The following is an 18,349-nucleotide window of genomic DNA, read 5'->3' on the forward strand; positions in this document are numbered from 1 at the left end:
TGGTGCTAAATTCATAAATACAATAATTACAACATAACAGTACTGCATATTGAACTACTTTTTCTGTCAAATTTGTTCTATAACATGATGTTTTGGTGCTTAATTTATAAAATCATAACCTAATTTGATGTTTAATAGGCTTTTCCTTAATCCCTCCTTATTATCCAAGATATTCGCTTATCCAAGCTTCTGCCGGCTCGTTTAGCTTGGATAAGTGAGACTCTACTGTACAACCTTCTTTGACTGTAGGTTAAATTCATTCCTCTTATTTTGTAAGATTCTCTTTCCTGCTCCTTGTAATTCCCAAGCATTTAAGATGTGATGCCTGTTCCGAGGTTTGAAAAGTATATATTGCAATTCTGATACTTAGTTTCTTGAATTATTTAAAGGAAACACTTTTAGCACTTTGGCAGGAGTTGCTTTTGAGTGGATGGTCATGAAAGGTCCAGAAATGAATGAATTCTCAGATTCTCACAATGCACTCCGGTAAGCCTTTTTTTGTTACATTTTTTCTTTTATGCATTACCAAAAATACCTGATGTACCTCACCCTATTATTCATCCTGACCTTTTCCCCCACCTCTTTCATTTTGTGCAGATGTTCTGTTTTTCTTGATCTCTTCCCCTTTCTCTCTTCCCTGGTACCTAGTCAATCTATATCAGTCTTGCCTGGATTACAGACTGCCTTATCCCACCCCCTTCCCATGCTGTTTCTCTTGTGTTCTTTCTCCGTTTTTTTCCTCTCTCTGTTCTTTTCCTCTACCCAGATTCCCCAATTCAGGCAATCACATTTGCATATTGTTTCCTCATTATGCATATATGTGATGGGTCATGAAAAGGTTAACCAGTGCATATGCACTGCCACTTTCCCCCTCAGAAACAGTGCTTTCAGACTTGCTTTCTATATAGAAAATGGAACTTGTTGCATTGTTCTTTCTTTCTCTCTTTGATATGTAATGCAGGAGTGCAAAATATTTAGCCCAAGATGTTTTGTGCATTTTGTGATCCCGTTTCTTTATCACTTCTAAACTATGTATTTTTCTCATGAAGCTCCTGTGTCTTTAACAGCTACAATAATTGTAGATATTACACAGGTAGAGTTTTCTGAGGAATGGGAATTCCACAGAGTTTGATATCTTGCTTCAGGCAATTGAAATTAGCTGTCTAGTTATATCCATCCTCAAAAGTATTGTGCCATTTTCTTATATTAAAACCCTGCTCAAAATACCTTGCAGTAGCACAAGTAAATTGGGCATGTGGAAACCTGGACCTAAGAGTCTTTCCTTCCGACCCATATAGGCTCAACAGACATTTTTAAAATGTTTTTTAAAACATTCCATATCATGGGGGATTATGGGAGTTTCAATCCAAAAATATGTTTTCCAACCTCAAATATTGTTGTAGTTCAGCCCATGATTGTGCCTGCTAAAAGTTGAAGTCAACATCAACTAACAAGAAGTACGTTTAAAAACAAATAATCCCTAGGTGCATGTCCTTATGGTCCTCTTAAGCATCCATGTTATTTTAGTTTTATGATGGGAGATCTATGATTGAGGCAGATTCCCATACATGACTTTATCATTTGTAATTAAATGGTCAAGTGAACAATACATACCAACATCTCTGGAAGGATAGGGCAATCTCTAATATTGTTTGAAGGTGTAGCATTCTACGTTATGGAGTTAAAGTAGTTTGACACATTAATTGCCATGGCTCAGTACTATAGAATCCCGGAGTTGCAGTTTTACAAAGTTCTCTAACCTTCTCGGCCAAAGATTTTTGGTGCCCCGTCAGACTGCAAATCCCAGGATTCCATAGCAGTAAGCCATGGCAGTTAAAATAGTATTAAACGGCATTAATACCACAGTGAAGATGCATCCTGAGATCCCATTTTGGAATCTTTGTAATATATATAGCTGACCTGACCTGATGAACCTGCAACTTAATTCTTGGAGCGATGAGGTACTAGCAAGCAGACACACGGAATATAAAACTGGTAATGTTATATATGTGGTGCCCATTTCCAAAAAGTGCCAAATCCTTTTGAACAAATTTACAGGAATTGATAACATTGTGCTGAAGTGATGCATTTTTTTTTTTTTGCTATAACCTGTACCAAAGAGATTTGATACATTTTGGCAGATTTGATCTGTACATAATATTCTCCTCCTAGCCAACAATGTACTACCACCAATAACTCATTTTTTTAAAGTTTTGGTGAGGATTTGGTACCTTTGGAAACAAACTTCACACATTCAGCCACAGGCCTTGCATTCCAAGCTACCAGCCAACATGCAGAAATACACATACAGCCAGAATTAACTGAGTCTCTGATGGACAAGGATTATAAGAAGTCACTATACAGCTGAAGCCAAAAGGAGTTCAAAGAGACTGTTCATGATATGGCCAAGTATAGATCGACAATCCCATGTTTAAAGACCAGTGAAGGCAACCAAGTCATTTCCAAATTTCTCATTGAGCAGGAGATGCGATTGTTTTACACAGGCCTATTTCACAATGCTCTACCATAACAGCTTCACCCTCCTTCTTCATCCAATACTACCCTTCTCTTCTTCTCGTCTGAAGTTTGTTTGGCTATCAAAAACATGTCAGCTGGGAAGGCTCCAGGTCAAGACGATATCACCGTAGAATTTTAAAACATGCGGACCTCCTCTTTACAAAGAATTCACCTGCCGCTTCTCTCATGTACTGAAGATTTGGAACAGCTCCTCTTATTTAAGAAAGGAGACAAAGAAGATCTGAAGAACTACCACCCAATAATTCGTCTGCCAGTTATCTACAAAGTCTTCACTAGGTGTATTCTAGCCTGCATTAGGAGAATATTGGAGAAGGCACAGACGGTTGAACAAGCTGGATTCTGACATTCATTCTTCATCATTGATCACATCCTGGGTGTTAATAGAATATTGGAAGCTGCCTGCAAATATCCGGTGCCACTTGGACTCACTTTTGTTGACAAGAAGGCATTTGACAGCGTGGAACCAGAGTACATATGGAACAGTCTGAGGGAGCAAAGAGTACAGGCAGAGTACATCAACATAATCTAAGCATGCTGTAATGGATGTACAACAATGTTAATGCCTCTCGAATGAGAAGTTCCCATCTCACCTAATCTTTTTTCTGCTGCTCTGGAAAGTGTAATTGGTTGGAATAGGAGGTTGTAATTGGTTGGACAAAGGTATACTAATCGATGGGCACAGGCTTAATCACCTGTACTTCGCCGACAATGTAGGTTTAATCAAGCATATAGCCTCGGAAGCCTCCAGCATGCTTAGTGAGCTTTGTTTCAGAAGTCGGTCAATTAGATGCAAAAGATGAAAGTACTCTGAAACAACTTCGCAGATGGTCCTGCAGTGACAGTAGGTGGTGTCGACCTCAAAAATATAAACGAATATGTCTACCTTGGAAGGCTGTTAACATCAAGGAACAGGGCCGGCTGGAGATAAATTTGAATGTTAAGCGCGGGGCTGAAAAGCGCCCCCCCCCCGCCGGTGCCGCCTCCCGCGCCCTGGCCCCGCCTCCCACCCAGTGTGCCCTGGCCCCGCCTCCCACGCTGCATGGGAGGCGGGGCCAGGGCGAATAATGCAGGAGGTGGGGCCAGGATTGGCCCCGCCTCCCGCCCAGCGTGCCCTGGCCCCGCCTCCCATGCAGCGTGGGAGGCGGGGCCAGGGCACACTGGGCGGGAGGTGGGGCACCGCCCTGATGGTGCCCCGCCTCGCGCCCAGTGCGCCCTGGCCTTGTGGCCTGGCTGGCCTTGCCCAGCTGGCAGCTGGCCGGGCAAGGCCAGCCAGGCCAGGGCACACTGGGCGGGAGGCAGGGCACCATCAGGGCAGTGCCCCGCCTCCCGCCCAGCGTGCCCTGGCCTTGTGGCAGCTGGCCAGGCAAGTCTTGTGGCCTGGGTGGCCTTACCCAGCCGGCAGCCGGCCGGGCAAGGCCAGCCAGGCCAGGGCACACTAGGCGGGAAGCCACGTTGATGCGCAGAACAGATGGGCACTGGAGCAGTCCCATGGCAAAATGGTGCCTGTGGGGATGGACAAAACCACCCAATGATTTGATTCATTCCATATGGAATATAATGTGAGAGACAAACATGGTCGTACTGGTCAACTCATGCTCAAAATAGATATGAATGGAGGCAAATAGAGAAGATGTGATCTGCGTGAAAGCTGAGGATCAAGTGCTACTAGACTTTCATGGCTGGTTGGTAAGCGGTTTTCAGCTAATTGAATCAAAAGTTGTGCAGATTTGAACTATAGCTGCTTATACAGTGGGAAATAACCTTTTGTATTGCTGATTTGCCATTGAAACTGAAAGCACCTAAAGTACAGATCATGAGTTAATTAACCTAAATTTTGAAAAATTGAATGTTCAATTTAGTACTCTCAGCACTCTCATATTCCATTAAAAACCACACATAATTAAAGCTGAATCAATTCAATAGTATAGTCTATGACTTTAATCCACAAAGTAACCATAAACTAAATGATATTTCTTCTACATGCTGTTAGCTAGCTGAAGTCATTCAGGGAATAATTATGTGCTCTAGAAATGAAGGACACCTTGGTTTGCATCATTGTAATGAAAACTGAGGTCCAATGGCTTTTTTTCAGAAGGAATCAGATTATGATATAATTCTAATTTCACTGCATAATTTCACCGCTCTGGGTCCCCCTGGGGGAGAAAAGTGGTATATAAATTAAATAAATAAATAAATAATGCAACCTGAATAATTCTAGTAACTTCTTTGAAAATTCAAAACATTGTTTTGCTTGTGTTCACATTGTAATATTGTAACATAAATAAGTTAATTAATTAATGTTGACTGACTTTTTCTTCAAATTCAACTTGCACTTAAACTCTAGGAGAAAAATCCTACTCAAGAAAAAACACCAAATAACACATAAACTACTACACAGCTACATATTATACACAACAACTAAACGGCTCTTTAAAAAACTACTAACTTCTCCCTTTCTATCTGGTGCTTATTATCCCTTATTAATCCACCCCCTTTAAACAATAATATAACTATACTTCTACTTGAAATCACACTTTATTAATTCTTGAATCCTTCAGTTGATAAAAGTCCCCATTGTTGTTGTGAAAAGATAATGAACAGGTCCCAATTTTTCTTAAAGTTAGTCAGAGATTTCAAGGTAGTCACTTTCTCCATTTTGACTGTTTAATCTCCATTAACCATTCTTCTTGTGTTCCACTTCTGAGCAATTATATTTACCGAGTTTGTATGCCACCCAGTAATACATGTTCTCTGCAACCCTTCTGACAGAAATTAAAACAAATGAAGGATAACCAAGATAATAAAGCTGTAAAATACAATACAAAGGAATAGAATATCTGTTCTCCCATATTTCTGTACTGCTGTTTCTATAAACCCACTCAGGCATATCTATTTTGTGTGTGAGAGAGAAATAATTTCCTAATACTACCCCACCCCACCCCCCCATTCAGCAGAGCATACATCACAAAAGTCTTCTTTCCTAAAATCACTCTTCACTTGCCCCCAGAATTTGTTCCTTTCCTTCCATCTCCCCACTCTAACCTTAAATCTCATGGGAAACATTACAATTTTATAAGTAAATGATGAATTGAAAGTTTACTGATTATATTTGCATTGACTGATGACATGAAATCACAGTGAAGACAAAAGGGATGCACAGGGTCTAAACCACATTAACTTTTCATGCTTGGCTCCTCTAGTGTGTTGGTTGGAGGCTTTATCTTTCTGGTAGATTATCCTTATATCAGTTTAACGATCGCCATTAAGAGGAAACATATGAGAAGTCAAAAATAGGAATGGAAATTGTTTCCTTTAATTGTTTTAAAGCATGTAGGGGGTGTCCTTTGTAGGGCCCTCAGATATGGTTATTGAGGTATATTTCTAAAACCTGTTAACCCCAGAATTGTAAGCTCAGCTGATCTGTTTGGCTCATATACTTTATCTGGATAAGGTTAAACTGTAGGTACTAGCTATGCAAAATGGTTACAAGAAGGAATACTTCTTTTGTGTTTTCCTCTCCTGAAAAAAAACATATTTCACTGCTTTGAAACATAATTGTGAGTATCATTTTCCATTTTGGTTGAAATTTATCAGCTTTAAATGGTACCCAGAAGCAGTATCTCTTTCAATATTTTTCACATCAGTCCTCTCATGTCTTGCTATAGCCCTGTTATTGATACTGACACTTTCAAAATGGGTCTTCAATGAACCTGAATGTATTTGTATATCCTAATTTGCTTACTATCCATCATAATAAATGAAACAACAGGCATTTCATTTGTTTAATTTTCACTGAGCTTCCAAACTACTTTTCCTATATACTTGAGTCTTTCTGGCCATATCCAAAGAGTACATAAAACACTGAATCGTATTCCCCTCATATTAACAAATGTCCTTGATTACGGCCAAGTAGAACATTAAGTATATCGATCATAAAGAAGCAGAGGAATAGTAAATACAAAGTTCAACTTAGGTTCACAATTTGGTTTTAAAAGGAGGAAGATGACATCTGAAACAAAGGCCATGTCCTAAAACTTACAGTAAAAAGGCTGAGCATTTACACATCTCTTCCACACTGAAATAAATAAAACTTAAATCCATTTGCATTTGGGTGAATTATGTATCTGAGATACATAATTCATTAAAATTCAGTCTTCAGGGTTGATCACAAGTAAGTACCTCAAAGAGTATAATGATAAAAAAATGAATAACCACAAAAATACAAATTAATAGACCCGTAGCCATTTGTGGGGTTGCTGTAAGTCAACAGGTGACTTGAAAGCACATGTGCTCATGTAGGCTTGAGGAAAAATAACCTCAAATGTCTGCACTATATGGTAAAAAATATTTAGGACCAAATACATGTGGCTACAGAATAATAAAACAAACCCATAGCAAATATGCTTGTAGAAAAGAGTGTTCTGCAGTGAGCACATCTATGTAAGCTGAATGCCAAACTTCAGGATATCTCATTTTATATTGAATTACTGGAATTCTTCAGAGCTGTATTAAGACAGCATTGTATGCTGAATTTTTTTCACTTGGGTAAGATACAATGTATATCTGCAGAACATTACCCCTAAATGAACCTTGGTTGGTGATGCATGGGTTTTTTTGCATGGAGTAGGGGGAAAGAAGAGCAAACCAAAATTTCGGTATTATGAGAGCTAAGATTCACTTTTGAAAGAAGGGTAGTGGAGGAAAGAGAGAGAATTTGGGCAAAAACATTGGAGTTGTTATGAGATAGAAAAGTGAACTAAGGAGAGTTCTTGGAAGAAAGAATAAAAGCTAACAGCAGATTATTAAATATAAAATAATTAGTCATGATGAATAACTTTTGGGGACCAGTCAGTTGAATTCTTTCTCGTATGTAACGTAGGTAAAGGAAAGCTTCCAGTGTTCCCACGAATCCAGATTAGTTCTCAACAAACAATTAGCATATCTTAAAATTCAGTTGCATATCTTTTGTACCACTTTTCCATATAAAATGTTATATTTTATTTTAAAGTCCAAAAATCTTTTTATACCACCCATCATTTTGAAGGAGAACATGCCCAGAGCAGGTTCTTAATTAAATTCTTGACATCTATGGAGGCTGATATCAAAGCGAGCTGCCCTTTCAGGTATCCAGCAACAAAGCTTTTTATTACTTTTAGGAAACAGTGGTTTCCTAAATTGCTTTGTTTCATTTTCTCAAACAAAACATTCAGACATTTGTCTGGCAGCTCTTTGTACAGAATACTAAAATACTTAGGGATTTCCAAGGTGTGTGTATATCTGTGGTGTGGTAGCCAAAATGGTTCAAGGTGCTTTGAATCACCTACTTCAGGGCCTTGGAAAGCCCTTTAAGGAGATGACATTTCCATTTGAAGGGAGTCTGCAATACTGACTCCCTTTTGCATTTCCTAAACTGCATGTTCTTCATGGTGTCAAATTGAAAGCACTCTTAAGCTCAGCACTAAATGCTTCACATTTTTTACAACTTGGGATGACTAGCTAATGTTATATTCCTTACTAATATCAAAATTAATATCAAGCATGTTATTAATCATTTATATAGGATCCTGAAGTTCTCAGAATCAACATATATACCACCTTCGTATATATTAGAGATGGAAAAAGTTGCTAGACAAGGAGACATTGTATTAGTATCTGGGATGAAAACAGGGAGTTCAAAACTAAAAGCAAGAATCCAGGAACCTGTTTATAAGGTAAGTAGCTTACTACAGGCTTCCCTTCAACTCCATGATGTGATCTTTTCCTCTCTGCAGATTGCCAGGATTTGGAGGAACTCCTTTAGAAGAAGTTCATGCAATTATTCTCTCCAGAAATATTTCTACAGGCAATTGCCTGAATTGACTATTGGCTATGTTCATTTCTTGATTTTTCTTAGTAAAGAGTATAGACGCCTAAGCTTTGTCTTGACAAAGATTAATAACTGTAAAAATGATGCATTGTTTTCTGCATATTACAGTCCCTCTGAATATTCAGATGCCAGGCAGATAAATATTAGCACAAATAACAAATGTGAGTTTTGCGATGCCAGCATCAACATTTTTAAAGGATCCTCTTCTGGTTGAATATGATAGGCAGAACTGTGTATATTTATGTTGTTCATATTGTTGGAAGTCAACTAATAAAATAAAATTTTTTAAAAAACTCCTCCTTTAGTGAAAACTGATAAATAAAAATTAAAAATAACTCCTCCTTTAGTGAAAACTGATAACATAAATAATTGAAATCACATAGTGTTTTTCCTTACTGGTGAATATGTTCCAAAAACTAAACACTCAGGTATTCATATCATAATGTGAATAGAGTATTAATTAAAATCGGAAGTCTACTAAATGTTATTTCTGGAAGTTGAATAAACAGAATACATTTTTAAGGTGTACTTTACATAACCCAGTGATTACCATGCAAAATGTGGATTTATGTACGTTTGTCCTACTTTGCCTGGAAATACACTTATGTGATCCCTTTGTTAATATCATTTGTTGACTTAACCTGGCCACTGAAAGTTTATAAAGCAGTTGAGTCTGTGTGCCTTCAAGATGGCTATAGACTCAAATTGGCTATAGACTTACAATGACTCCATGATTTTCATATGATCTTTTTGGGGAAGGAATATTCAGAGGTGTTTCTGACAATTTTTTCCTCAGATGTAGCATACAGTACCTCCCATCCAAGGACTAAGTAGAACTTATCCTGCTTAGCTTCCAGTATCAGATGGGATCCAATGCTTTTAGGTATTAGGCTATTTAATAATTTTCATAGTACTTATCCTTTAGAAATCATTTGAATATATTGAGAGTTTTTCAAGGGGCACTGATATCAGGAAATTATGAAATAGTAAGAAATGGAATGTGCATAATGTGTAAAAATACTGCTGAAGATTCTAAAAAGTGGGTATTAAAAGGGCTCTTTTCCCCTAGAGTCTAGGACTAGCACAATATTGATACTGAGGAAGAAATAGAAGCAGTTCTACTAATGCTGATTTTTAAAATTCAATGTTACATACATTTATTAAGAAAAAAACTCTTCTTCCATTATGTTTCAATAGTGGCATTTAGTCTATACAATGGTAGATAAAAGGAACACACTGCCATGTTTGCCCAGCAAACTGCCCTCTTTGAAGATCTCCAAGAACCCTAGAAAAAAATTACATTTAACCCCTGCCTGGAAAATCAGTGTTACAATTCAGTAATAGCTTTCTAAATGTATTAACATTGTAATTGACTAGCATTAACAAAGCACAATTGGTGAACTAATGGAGGGGTGGTGTTACTTTTTCCCAATATAATCAACATAGTCAATTACCTTAAATAATTCGAATAGGAAGCCTTTTATTTGTGAACCTTAATTTTACAATTGATTGATGTGTTCAGTTATATTGATTCAAACAGAAAAAAATTATTTGCAATAAAACCTTGGTTGTGCCAACATATCAAATGTTAGCAGCCAGTTGATGCTGCTTCTCCTGTCACTGCTTCTGTTTGTGCTACTCTGCACAAATATAGAGTTCATGCTCTACAAGGTTGATTAAGGATTTAATTAATTCTGCAATTATCTAACATTCCAAAATGAATTAAATGTATTCTATCCTGAATTACTTTTAATCCTACATTAATTGTAATTAATACAGCCACATTTAATTCATTCAAATAAGTTTAGTCAAATCGCAATTACAGTGCTTCCTTGTATCTACTGGGTTTGGTTCCAGGTCCGCCCATGGATACCACAATCCACGGTTCCTCAGAACCCATTATATACAATGGCATAGTAAAATAGTATCCCCTATGTAAAATGACAAAATCAATGTTCGCATTTGGATATATATTTTAAATATTTTCAAGCCATGGATGATCGAATTTGTGGGTGCAGAATCCATTGATATGGAGGGCCAAGTGTAATTAATTAATTCTTATAGAACTTTGAGACAAATTTAATGTTAAACATTTTATTGTAATAAATATAATACTTTACCTTAAAAAAATCCTGACGTATTAATTTTGATACATTTTATCAATTCCTGTTCCTTCTGAGCTCTGCCCACTTCTCCTTGAGCCATTCACCATGCAGTTCTTGAACAGTTGAAAATCTGGGTTACGTGGGTCCATGTTACAGCTTCTCTCAGCAACAGCATCATTCACAGCGTTGCTGAGCAGAAAAAAAAGCCTTAGTATTGATTTCTTCCATGTGGACCCACTGTTTTCTTGGCGAGATTTATTCAGAGAAAGATTGCCATTGCCTCTCACTAATACAGTGGTTCTCAACCTGGGGTCCACAGATGTTTTTGGCCTTCAAGTCACATAAATCCTAACAGCTGGTAAACTGGCTGGGATTTCTGGGAGTTGTAGGCCATAAACATCTGGGGACCCCAAGTTGAGAACCACTGCACTAAGAGAAAATGACTTAATTAAGTAGTTTCCATCTATAAGCAGGGATCGGAATTCTGGCCTTCCTGCATCCTAATCTAATGCTCAGACTACTACACCATGCATTATGCAGAGAGGAGACATACTGCAGTTATTGATACTTTTATTTATTTATTATTTATTTATTATCCAAACCCAGCTGTTCTCAAAGTGAGAGGCTCCTCAGTTCCCTCCTCCTCCCCTCCAAGCTTTCCCACCTCTTTCCTGCTTCTCCCCTTTCCCCATCTCCCTCACCATCAAAAGCCGTTTCCCCTTCCTCCCTCCCCCCAAAAAAGCCTTTTTTTTTCTTTGGCTTCCTCACCACAGAGACTTTTCCTCCTCCTTTCCTGTAGTTTGAGGCCATTGTTCATATAATATCATATATAATGTAATGTAATATATAAACATTTCTTGAGGCTCTACAAGATACTTTTGCTTCAAAAAGGGCTTTGTGGCTGAAAAAGTTTGAGAACTCCTGGTTTAGCCTAGGAAAGAAGGCAAAGTGTTTGAAAATTCATTATATCCCACAAACTTAATGGGAGTAAAGGCCCAAAATATGTCAGTATGATGTACAACAAAAACAACCACATCAAACTATTTCCAGGTTTTCAGTCAGTGGCAGATGGAGATCTGGCTGACACTTCTTCATTGTCAGTGATCTGTATTATCCTGTGAGGCTGCCATCTGGGATCAGGGGCAGGATTTTCTTTTGGAAAACGTCAAGACCTATCAGTTTGTGGAAAGAAACCAGTGGAGGACCAATAATCCTTAATTAAAAGTAATGTGGTTACTCATTTTCAGATTTGTTTTCCCTTAGAATAATAATAGTAACAATAACAACAACAACAATAATTTTATTTCTTATCTGCCTTTCCCCGTAGCTCAAGGTGTGTTATAGTATAATTAAAACACATAAACATTGTAAAATTATATAAATACACATATTAAAATGTATTTCTATAAAAATACATATTAAAATACAAAGAAGAGAGATTAAACACAAAACACGAGTTTAAAATTCATGCTTAAAACTGGCTGGGTAGGCCTGCAAGAAAAGATAGATCTTTAGTTGGTTTCTAAATTCTGACAGCTCGTTTAGCTAATTTAGCTGTCAGAACTCTTCCAGCAGGTCATTCCACAGTCTTGGGGCAGCAGGTGAAAAGGTCCTCTAGGTGATGGTGGCCAGTCGGGTTCTATTGAGCTGAGGACCTCAGTGTTTGGGATGGATTGTACAGGAGAAGGTGATCCTGTAGGTAATATGAACCCAAACCATGTAGGGCATTAAAGGTCAAAACCACCACCTTGTACGTTTCCTGGAAACTAATTGGCAGCCAGTGGAGTGACTTCAAGATAGGTGTAATATACTCACTCCTGGATGTCCCTGTGACCAATCTGGCTGCCATATTTTGAACCAGTTGGAGTTTCAGAACTTGTTACAAAGGTAGCCAAGCACATGTCTACAGTGAATTCTAGTCTACACAGTTTTTCAGTTGTAGTAGAAAATAGTTTCAAAGTTAGCAATAGTTTAAAAACTGAATATAATTTGCACTCAGGTTTAATTTTTAGCAATTTAATGAGGCTTGTTATCATTTTATAACAGGGATCTTCTTTGTTCCTATGGACCACATGCAACATTGTAGACATTTGGGGATTCAATAACACAGAGACACTGACACCGTTAGGCAGTCAAAGAAACACATACTCATTCATCCCCCATCCACTCTTCCCACACACTTCTCAAAGTGATTTACACTCCTTGTTCTCTGTATATTGAAATCTCATTGAACATTTCCTGCCTCCAGAAGCATGGTGCTAAGAATTATATTAGTGACACCATGCAGGTAGCGGGGGAAGTTGCAGCATTTAAATGGAGAGAGGTATATGAAGATGTCTCTCTACATATGGTCCCCATTTAAATGGTGCACAGCCTGGTGAACAATTGTTTGATGGCTGGTACAGAATGTAATATGCATGAGAGGAAAGTGCAAAGGGAGACTAATTTTCTCCATGCTGATATTCCCATCATAAATGATAATTAATCAGCTGGGCAGCAGACTGAAAACCCACACAGTATTATGAGCGTGGGCACCATCAGGCCAGATGGAAGGCTTCCGTGGGTTGCTTAAATGTATTGTTGCTACCATCCCCTTTTCAGTAGTAAAAACTCACCATGACTAAAATATCAATGAAGAATGGTTTCATTTATCCCTGCTAAGCAATTACTCATGAATAACTTTTAAAATAACAATTTTGGAACACTCTCAGTAAATGTCGGCCTTCAATAATAATAGAATAATTGAACAAAATACCAGTAGGTCTTTTTGGATAAATTGGTCTTAAAAAAGTAAATAAAATTGTATGAGTTATCAACAGCGATGTGAATAGGTGCTAATTGTTTTCTTTTCCAGAGCAATTCCAAAATGGTGAGCATTTTAAAAAAATACATGTTTTTGCTTAATTTGTCAATACTTCCATGTTTATATGTGTGCAAGTAGATCGACCACATGGGATTGCCTATGATATGTTGAGACATGTATGTATATTCCTTTGTTCATATGTGTTACACACTTCTTACATTTTATCTCCTGTATTATCTAAATGATTTTTAAAAAATAGTACATGTACATTGCTGATATATTCTAATTATTCTGCAGTCATATTAAAGGAAGTATTTGGAAGTTTAAAATCTTCAAACATTGAGTGCAGTGCAAACATTGATATGAGGCCTAGATCTCCTAAAATCATGATGTAACAGGAATAACAGGAGACAATGTCATCGAAAATCTTTAAAAATACTTTTAGCAAAAATACTTTTAGTAAAAAAATACTTTTTTACTGTTGGGAATTAAGGGTTTCATACACCTACAGAGGGAGGGAGGGAGGGAGGGAAGTAAGTGTATCAGGTGATGGAACAAAAAAAAAAACAATTTTCTACTCTGATTTTCCAGTTCACCTGTTTCACTGTTCAACAGTTCACTGTTTTAGCCCCATGCTCCCATTAGTTGTCTAAAGGATTCTTCATTGAACTTGTTTTCATATCTGCTTTCCAATAAATGTGAAGTTGAATCAGAATAAGATTTCTATATCAAAGTGTTTAATTAATTAATTACTTTCTTCCCACTAAATTTACCTCATCATTGGCTGGTTGAATGCACAGACTGGTTCAGTATTTGGAAAATCAGCAAGACAGTCATTTCTATTGGAATATGGCAATAGAATGTAATTGTACCATTGCTGTATATACTACTATTGGTCTCTCTTAGTCAATATATGTGTATGTGTCTGCATATTTGTTCTGTTCTATATATATAAACTCTGGAGCAGAGAATTGTAAGATGGAGAAAGAGGAAAGAAATGGTAGGGTGATATTTTATTGAGACTTTTTAAAAGCATGTTCAGTATTTCTTAGAAAACAAACTGAGTTCATTGCAGATCACTGTTTCTTTTTCATCTGTGTTACAGCTTTAGGACAAGTTCTTCACACATGGTCACCTTCCTGAAGGGTGTAGGCAACCTTCCGCCCTGAGTCCCCCCCCCCCCCCGGGAGATAGGGCAGAATATAAATATATTATTATTATTATTATTATTATTATTATTATTATTATTATTACCTTTTAGATACTCTAACCTGAGAATTTGAGGCATTTCACGATTAAAATTACACTGTTAAACCAACAGGTTGCCTATTCAGGTCTTTAGATCTTGGCAAAATGTAATATGCTCCATAGATCGCAGATGCTCTGTAGAAACTATTACAGCAGACCTATTGACTGTAGTAAGCTTAGAAGGCTCTTCAGAGGCAGCCCTATGTGTAATACATTGCAGTAGTCTAACCTCTGCATTATCAAAATATAAGTTCAGCAAGATCTTGAAGAACAATAACAGACATATTGTCAAAACTCAGGGCCCTTTTTCTATCCCTGATTCCCCAAGAAAAAGATAAGGGACAGACAGTTGCTCACATACATAACCCTTTGAGAATGCATGGTGATAGCCAGCACTGTCCTCCTGATGTGTAGCAACTTTCTCAGTCCATTAAGATTATTGTGTTTGCTGATTTTTCCAAGACAACTTGGCATTTATTTCCTTCACTTCATGAAGGCCATATGGAAGGTTTTCTGCCATATCTCTCATTCACAGAGAAGGCAGCCAAATGGATATTTTGCTTCTGGAACCTCCTCTATCACCCTTGCTAACATTTTGAATAACAAGGCCAGATGCAAAAAACACATGCCATTTTTTAAAATGTTCAGCTTCAATGCTGATCAAATTGGCAAATTAAAAATTAGCATATATTAAATTTAATTAATTTAAGTAATTAAGTATTGAAAATTACTATGTTAAGTGAATTTAAATATGGTTTTCCATTTAGCAAGCCTTTTTTCATTACCATTTTAACCATTGGTTTGTCATTTCCCCTTCCCCCAGCCTTCATTTAATGAAGCATTTTTCAGCACATGTTTTTATGTCTTTCCTATCTGAACTTACTGGTATAGAGGAAAACTGTCAGGGGATGTTAAAGAGTCCCCTTTTGCTATCTGCTTCATAGGTTTATGAGTGGGCTCAGTACAACTTGAAAACAATATCTCATTCACCCACAAGAAATTTCAAAATATCCATGTGGCAATGCAGAACACTATTGCTTAAGTTAACTTACAGCACTCGATATACCATATATATTTTTGTGCAAGTTGGCTTCCATTTATTTTCCCCAAAGTGCCAGAGCTTCTGCTTCAAAAAATATGTAATTATAACTACAATATTTAGCAGCATATCTCTACTCTAAAAAAATGTTAGGCAAGGGAAATTTTCAAATATTTAGCCAAGTACTCTTTGCATTTAAGATACCCTTTTCCCTTGTGTTAAGCTATCTATATTTTAAAAGGCAGAAGAATATAATGGGGAAAACGGTGTCATGTGCTCAACATCAATCAGGGAGAGGTTCTGGGACAGTGATGAACCATGTTCAGTTTCCCTTGAAGGACAAATCACTGGAGAACTTATGTAATTTGGAGCTTATTTGCAAAAGACTGTAGGAAGGAGTAGTAGTGCTTTCATCCAAAGCAGCAGATCCCCCAGAGAGGCCTCTCCAAAAGGTGCTTTCCAATGCTTAAAACTAAATTTGTTTCCCCTTTCTGTAAATTGCGAGTACATTTATTTTTCAATATATCATTGTTGTTGGTAGGGAGTCACCCACCCCATTCAGCTTCTTAAAAAAAAGAGGACTTTCAAATACATTGAGATGGACTTACCAAAAATACAAAGAAGGGCATCTTAATCAAATCAAGACTAAAATATCAATAGAAGCACAAAAAATGATAATGTGTCTACTCTGCTTTGGACATACTATGAAAAATATAGCTTAATAAAAATTCCAATGAAGCTGGTAAAATTGTATGGCAGTAGGAAATGAGGAAAGCCACATTACAGATGGATTGATTCTAGAAAGGAAGCCATAACCCTGACTTTGCAAGACATAAACAGGATTAATAATAGTAGGATTAATTGATAGGATCACTCATGGATAGGGCTACCATATATCAAAACTGAATTCAGAGCACATAGTAATAACAAGCCAAAGGAGAGCTATTCAGGTCAATTGAGCGATCATCATGCAAAAGCCTTTTAGGGTCACCACTTGCCTGATAAATTAAAAATACAAAATAATTATTTCAATAATATTTTTCAATATTATAATTTATTCATTAAACAATATATCCTTTAGAGTGTTGTGTGGTTTCTATGCTTTGAAGTGTTGTGTGTTTTCGGGGTTTGGAGTGTTGCGTGGTTTCCTTTGGATTTGTGAGGGCTTGGTTCTGGACCTTGTATGGATAAAAAATTGTGATCATCATGGCCCGTATTATTAATTGAATTAAACCAATTAAGAAAGCTGTTTTGGATATGCCACCTTATTGCTCTTTATAGTTTGCTGTAATTGTTTCCAAGTGTTGGCAAAGGGGACATACATATTTGCAGATCAGAGCCCATGGATCTGGAGGGCCCACTCAAATTTATATTGTTGTCTACTATTAGAGCAGTCATAGTCAAATTTTATATGAATAGGGCTTCTGTAGTTTGGATTTTCTTTTTAAATTGCTAGTATCTGGTCCCTAGGTGGAGTAGGGATATGAAGATGTACCATTGTGCTTTAGAACTAGATGGATAACTGAAGAGGGTCCAGGGGTAGATTTTGTGGCTGTACAAACTGTCAAAAACCTGAGAGGTGAAAACAAAACAGTTTGGGAAAAAACAGCATGGGGCATCATAACCTGTCTAAAAGCTGAATCATAGAATCATAGAATAGTAGAGTTGGAAGAGACTTCATGGGCCATCTAGTCCAACCCCCACTAAGAAGCAGGAAATCGGCCTTTAAGGAAAGCCAGGACTGGATGGGCCATACCTTCCTCTTTTTTGTCTTTTTATTAAATTTTATAATCATAATCATAATATTAATACTTCCCTTTCTTTAACATTTGTAACATTTGCCTTCCAAATCTTCCTATATTTTTCCCTCCCATACCTTCCAAACCAATTAAGTCGGTAGAATGTATATATGTATAGTCTTACTATCAAATACTTGTTAGAGTAGGTCTACTCTTTCTTAGATTAGTTTTAGATGTTGGTCTCAAAGTTTAATAATCTGTTTATCATAAGGCTAGTTTTTTATTTGGAACTCCATTTATGATTTTATATTTAAAATTTAATTTTAATCAACAGAATGTACCTGCTGCTGAAGTCAGATTGTTTATTTTGGAAAACATCATTCTAAATCCATCTTATGATGTCTACCTCTTGGTAGGAATGTCTGTGCGATATAAAGTTGAGAAAATAAGGCGAGGGAAAATGACAGGTTTGTTTTATTTCAAACTTTCATATGATGTGTATTTGTAGACTGATGTGTGGCTATAGACATATTTAAGTCAGTAAGATTTCTGTGAGGTGTTCACTGACTCAAATTTTGATGTGCCCTTTGGTATTCAATATAGTATACATTTCCCAATACTTCTCTAAATGGAAGGAAGGTTTCAATTACATGGCACCAGATGAAATCTGAATAAATTACTAGAAGAAACAACATGTATTTGTATGCTACTGCAAAATAAGTTTCTTAGCAATAGAACTTATTTATGATATATTTTATTAACTTTGATGATTTAAGAGGGTAGCAGAGGCAAGGCATCCTGATTAGTGTGTCTGACTACTTTTCTGCTGCATTGGATATGCTGCACTCAGAAATGCTGGTTATCCTTTTAAAAAATCCAAGCTGAGATAAGTAGGTAGCATTATGAACCTGCACAGACTATGTTATATATGCCTGGTAAAGACTTAGGGTGAAAGACATCCAAATGTAGAAAGAATGAGGCTTTCTGTATTTGAAAAGACATAACATGTCC

General features: G+C 37.0%; 1 protein-coding gene across 1 annotated transcript in view; it reads left to right on the forward strand.

Moving 5' to 3' along the window:
* Positions 1–18,349, forward strand: part of nup210 (nucleoporin 210) — a 123,258-nt gene that overhangs the window by 26,673 nt on the left and 78,236 nt on the right. The window contains exons 4-6 of the mRNA XM_062969969.1: positions 390–486; positions 8,099–8,249; positions 17,673–17,805. Of these exons, the coding sequence (XP_062826039.1) occupies positions 390–486; positions 8,099–8,249; positions 17,673–17,805 (381 nt within the window). The remainder of the gene's footprint in view (positions 1–389; positions 487–8,098; positions 8,250–17,672; positions 17,806–18,349) is intronic.

Source organism: Anolis carolinensis, chromosome 2 (genome assembly GCF_035594765.1).
Source record: "Anolis carolinensis isolate JA03-04 chromosome 2, rAnoCar3.1.pri, whole genome shotgun sequence".
Lineage (NCBI taxonomy): Eukaryota > Metazoa > Chordata > Lepidosauria > Squamata > Dactyloidae > Anolis > Anolis carolinensis.